This window comes from Melanaphis sacchari, unplaced genomic scaffold, assembly GCF_002803265.2.
Source record: "Melanaphis sacchari strain LSU unplaced genomic scaffold, SCAv2.0 Contig9_pilon_pilon, whole genome shotgun sequence".
In the NCBI taxonomy this organism is placed as follows: Eukaryota; Metazoa; Arthropoda; class Insecta; order Hemiptera; family Aphididae; genus Melanaphis; species Melanaphis sacchari.
The window spans coordinates 2,436,574-2,442,702 of record NW_020271711.1 but is presented as its reverse complement, the minus strand read 5'-3'; the positions used below and the strand labels follow the sequence as shown (position 1 = coordinate 2,442,702).

General features: G+C 23.4%; 1 protein-coding gene across 1 annotated transcript; it reads right to left on the bottom strand.

Annotated features, from left to right (window-relative positions):
* Positions 1-2,042: 2,042 nt before the first annotated feature.
* LOC112603274 (protein FAM8A1) lies at positions 2,043-5,015 on the bottom strand. The gene is made up of 5 exons (XM_025351782.1): positions 4,937-5,015; positions 4,445-4,768; positions 4,259-4,379; positions 2,528-2,648; positions 2,043-2,417 (listed from the first exon to the last, which is right to left on the bottom strand). The coding sequence occupies exons 2-5, from the start codon at positions 4,704-4,706 to the stop codon at positions 2,064-2,066; spliced, it is 858 nt and encodes a 285-aa protein (XP_025207567.1). The 5' UTR covers positions 4,707-4,768; positions 4,937-5,015; the 3' UTR covers positions 2,043-2,063.
* Positions 5,016-6,129: the final 1,114 nt, after the last annotated feature.

The following is a 6,129-nucleotide window of genomic DNA, read 5'->3' as shown; positions in this document are numbered from 1 at the left end:
GTATTGTACTCGTGTTACAGTATGCATTGACACAGTTCAAAACTACCTATATAAAAAGTTAAGGTCTAACAGAAGATCGTTCAGTTTTGAAAATTTAAATAGATAACTATGTAATTGTTTTGTGTAATACATTTGAATAGCGTAAATAGTTAATATTTTGTTAATATTATTTATTTATTTATTTATTTTTTTTTTTTTAGTTTATACTTCATTTTTTTTTTTTTTTGCATAAATAATATTAATTGCATTTTTTTTTTTGTTTACATACCTACTATTAATAAACCAAATGCATATTTCACAATTTTATTTTGCATATTAATCCTAGCCCTACTGATGATTTATATCCATCTAGGTGATTAATGTCTGCTACTGACTAAGTAGTCAAAGTAAATATTTTAATAAATAATGAATAAAATATTAGTAATTTGTTCTATAACCTAGTTAATAATTATCTTATTATGCCACTGTGGATAAAACATAAATTTTGCAGTCGCTTTTATATTAAAAGTGTAGAAAAATAATGATAACTAGGGTTAGGATGTTTATGCACTAAAAAACAGCTAAACATGTATGAAAAATTTGAAAAATGTGTATTAAAAATAAAGAATTGTAGACAAAAAAACGCAATGAATATATTGAGATAAATTTAATTATCAATAGAATATAAACAAATAGGTACTATTTATAATATGTGCTAGTTATTATCTATTACATTTTTGAATTTTCTTACTTACTATATAAAATTTAAAAAAAAAATACATTTTAAAAGATTTGCATTGAATAATTATTATTTGTTTTAAATTTTTCGTTATAAATCTTCGTCTATTTGGTGTTACTATGTTTTTAAATCTATTAAAATTTTTAAAATACTTTGCAAAATACAGATAATTAAACTTATATTAGATTTAGATAATAAAACATAAAATTACAGTATTTTTCAGTATTTTGCATTCAAAGCCAACAAATATGTACTTATAAATAAAATATGGTAAAATATGCAATAATATGCAAGATAAAATTTTATATTTTGAATATAAATACTACGAAACACATTTTTATACTAGAATGGAAGCTATTGGACAATCTAAAAAAAATATGCAAAATCATAAACATCCTTACTCTAATAACATAAAACATTTATATAAGAGTTGAAAAATAATAACCAATGCAATTAAGCTTTTAGTTTATATAATTCAAATTTTATACAAGTAATAATTTTAACTCATAACCTAAATTATTTAAATAACATAATATTTTTAAACAATAAAAATAAAAATTAATAACTATAGACTATAGTAAATGAGTTAACCTAGACTAAAAATACAAAATAATTAAAACATACATTTTATTAAGTTGTACAATATAGATAGTATATTTTTTTAATAATAAGATATTAAACTACTTAATGTTAACTATATTAAAGATTATAACTAATGCATACTACATAGAATATTATTAAATATTATTTATTAACTAACAATTTTGTTAGTTTTGTACAAGCCTGGGCAAGTTTATGATAATTTTTAACTAAGTGAAGTTAAATTGATAGAACACATTTTGAAAAATTAAAAGTTAATAGTTAATCTAATTTTTTTTTAAACTCAATTAAGTTATATGGAAATTTTCAATTAACTTATTAACTTAAGTTAAGTTATTATTATTATTTTTTTTTTTAATATATAAAATAGCCAGTAAATAGTTTGAAATTATAAAATTTATAAACATTATTAAGCCCAAAAAATAGATTTACTATACATAAAATAACTAAATTTGGAAAATTAAAATACAGGTGGAAAGAATTAAGTAGTAGGTATTAAAAGATAAATAAAATAAAATAGGATTTTTTAATTTATTAAAACAAATTTTATACATTTTTAAACAAGTAAATGATATCAAAATGGAATTTTTTTTTTTTAAATGTACTTAATTTGGGTATGATTTAAAGTAACTCATTATTTATTAAGTTACAAAATAAAAATCAGTTAAGTTAAAAATTAAGCTATTGAAAATTAATTTAAAAAAAGTTAAGTTAAAATTAACTTAACTTTAATTTTTTAACTCATTTATGCCCAGGCTTGGTTTTGTATAAGAATAACTTCAGATTGCTCACATTTAAAAGGTTCTATAGCTTCTACAACTATCGCTCCAGACAAAACATCATATGCACATCTATTTTGATTGGCTTCTGCTGTAATAAAAGGTAGTGGAAACAAGAATGTATAAAATAAATTTTTAACGAATGAACGAATTATTGCTCGTTTCCAACCAATATTGCTACCAGGAATTAAAGCAATGACATCTGCTGGCTGACCTCTTATCGAAAATAGCTTATCAGCTCGAACAACTGTAATATTAAATAGAATTTTACCAATTGTTGCTTTTCCTTGATATATTGTATTTCCTTGTAGACAACATACCTAAAAATTTAAAGTATTTAATTATGATATTATGAATATTTTAATTTAAATATATAAAAATTATGTTTTGGTTAAAATCATTTTATAAGTAACTATAATTTTAAAATTACCTCATAAAGACAAACCATTGATCGATGTGTTAATTCTATAAGCAATAACTCTGAAGATATTTCTGCTGCTGCAGCATCAACATCTTCTCGTATAATCACTAAATTTAATTTAGCTAAATCACTAAAAAAAGATAACTTATTTTATGTATTAAGTAAATTATGATTATTCTAGATGAAGTACAAGGAGCACAATTTATGGTTTATCAACGCGTTATTATTTTGATTACTATTATTAAATATACACATTTACAAATCAATTTGTTAAAGATATTTAGTATTATATTTTTTTAAATTAAGTAATTAAGTTTAAGTATTAATATATTTATACATTTTATTTGTAATTTGATTTAAGTTTAAACTAAATATTTTAATTAAACTTCATTAATTATTGATTCCACAGCTTTAAATAACAAATAATAAAAATAGTAATAATAATAATAGTTTTAGATTTAGTTAATAGACACTAGGAAAATATAATTTATTTAATTTTAACTATTTTATATTGTTTGTGCTCGTATGGTAAATGTATGATTGCAGCATGTGCTCTACCACAAATCTATGAAGTGAATGATTTTAATTAAATGAATTAATTCTTATTTACATTATATTTAGGCTTAAATTTTAACAAAAAATTTAATAATTTGATTATAATTAACTTTTTTTATTGATCCTAATACATTTAAGTTACAATTGTCATTATTTATTGTTTCCATTTTGTTTAAATAAACTGTAGTACATAATATAATATATTCAAATTTCATTATTATACTATAAAGCAGCGGTTCTCAAACTTTTTATTTCGCGTACCACTTAAGTATATTATCAATCAGTTGCGTACCACTGAAGATTAAGAAATCAATTAATTAAGAAGACCATGCGGCCTTCCGCAGTTCCGCGTACCATCATGTAGTATTTCACGTACCACAGTTTGAGAACCGCTGCTATAAAGTGTTATGAAACGTTATTATTAGGGCTCGGATGTTTATGCACTTAAATCTATTGTAATATGCATACATTTATATACTAAAAAATTACCCAAAATATGCAATTAAAATATGAAACCATAAAATATGCAAAAATATGCAAAATAAAAATAGTATTATTTGATTCAGTATAACATGAATTAAAATTGAATCCAGATTAAATTTATCCAATTTAATGATAATTAAATTGGATAAATAGAAAAAATGTGCAATTTCATAAACATCCAAACCCTAATTACTATTTGTGAATGAAATCATGATAATATGCAGTTATTAAGTACAAAGTTTTAGATAATTTCCAAGATACATAAATAAAAAAAAAACATTCATTTAGCAGTATTTATTTAGCTACACCTATAACCATCAAAAAATTTTAAAGAAATTTCAGTAAGTGGAGTTCTTAGTGATGATTAAATTATTATTATTGATTAAAAATGTAATATCATAAGATACAACAAGTGTTAAGGTGAGCAGTGACTAGTGAGATAAGTGACCCAGTTTCTGTACCCTGTCAAGATTTTTTGTTTTTTATTTGATTACAGTATATTGATTTAAATTTTTTTATACTAATAATCATTTATTTTAATTACTTTAAACTAAAATAAGTTCTACATCAGATGCTATTTAAATATTATGTGTGGATTATCCCTACTTGATAACTCAGACAAAGAATTTGATAAAATTTATTTAAAAAAATATAACAGTCAAACTACATTGTTTTAAATAGTACAATGCAAATTATACTTACACTTCAAGAATTGAACCTAGTAGAATGTAAGCAATTAAGAATTTAAAAAAACTTAATATGACAAAATCAACAAATTCAGCTCCAAAACGCTTCCATAAAGACGGTATCTTGCATTTCATTCCTAAATAAACCACATTAAAGAATAAAAAAATTTGTTATTTGATAAAGTATAAAAATATTTCATACCCGTAAACTGATTAAGTTCAACAGATGGTGTTTCAGGTATAGCATCAGGCACAACTTTAGGAACTTCATTAGCTTTTTTTAAAACTTCATTGTAGTATTTTTGTAAAGATTCTTGTTGTAATTTATTGTAATATAACTGATAACTGTTGACAGTAGTCAACCATAAACGCAGTTTGTCAAAGTATTCTTCTCTAGCTTCTTTATTAGTCAATTGGGTATTTTTAGAGTCCTTTGATGGTGATTTATTTTCTGAACTTGTCATGATTCTTTAGAATATGTAGGTACTAATGTCCAATCTAATAACTCTCGATACTTCAATAATTACTAATTAAACAAAAATATTGAAATAAATTTTTATTGATTTCTTGGTAAGTTTGATGTAATTTAAAAGTATTATAAGCAAAACGTAATAGCTGAAAAACTATTTTATTTTCTCATCATATTTTTATATTACATGAGTTGATAACAAATTTGTGATAAGAAAATACTTACATTTAGTATTACGTTTGCAAAGATGATTGAATTATAGATATTATGGAATTCAAAAATGTTCAAAATCTATTTGTTGAACAAATAGTTAATTTATGTATTAGTGCAAAGTTTAGTAGGTAAAAGCATTATTTATATATTAATACGTCTATTTGTTAATTTTTACAACATAAATTGCTACTCGCTGCGTGTCCCACTCTCTCACACACACACACACTATCGCTACGTACTCTGCCATAATATATCGCGTAATGCTGTAGTGTCAACACTGTTTGAAAGGCATAGGCGTGTTTACGGGAGGAACTGGGTGGGCACCCAGTATTGATCCCCCCCCCCCCCCGGCCGACTGTGACAGCAAAACAAAAACATGCCCGGATGAAAAAAAAATGTGCTGTTTGTACTCAGCATTTAGGTAGGTACCTTGTAGATTTTGATCATTTGTTTTATATCGATCAAGAATTGGCAAGAAGCATAAGCTTTGATGATGTCGATGAGTCTTTTAAAGTACGAGTATTAAAACCATATCTAGAGAAAAATGAATTTAAAAGCGCTTTATTTTTATTATTTTATCAACAATTCGATATACCTATTATGTATGTGTTTTTACTTTTTACTTTAGTATTGAATATATTTTTATTGTTTAGCCAACAGTTAGGTATACTTTTTGGTAGGTAATCATCAAAAATATTCCAATTGTTGTGAGTTTTTTAACATGACAAATAAACATTTCTTCGTATATATTATATATAAAAAAAAAAATTAGATCTCAAAACTTGTAATGCCCATTAGGCTACTATACAGGGGCGGACCCAGGGGGGGTTTGGGAGGTCAGCTGACCCACCGTATTTTTTTTTCAGTAAAATGTGGCCTCTCAAAATGACAAACTACATAAATATGTACAATACTACGATAATCAAAAATAGAAATAATATAAACTAATAATATGGTGTTATAAGTAATTTATAAAATGTACACAGACTCAAGAACATTTCTATGAAAATATAATTGTAAATGTATAAATATAAATATAATATATTATGAATATTATGATATATGTGATGTATAGAAATTAGAAAGATATGAAAAACCCATTCAATTTGAATTAATTAATAATATCAAAGTTTATAAGTCAGTTTTAAATTGTATTAAAAAATTAGTTATGACTTATGCTTTATCTCTTTTAGTTATAGTATTTA

Coding starts and splice junctions, on each gene's coding strand:
- LOC112603274 (XM_025351782.1), bottom strand. CDS start 4,706: ATGACAAGTTCAGAAAATAAATCACCATCAAAGGACTCTAAAAATACC. Junction 4,380..4,444: donor TGAACTTAATCAGTTTACGG/GTATGAAATATT, acceptor TGGTTTATTTAG/GAATGAAATGCAAGATACCG. Junction 2,649..4,258: donor CTAGGTTCAATTCTTGAAGT/GTAAGTATAATT, acceptor ATCTTTTTTTAG/TGATTTAGCTAAATTAAATT.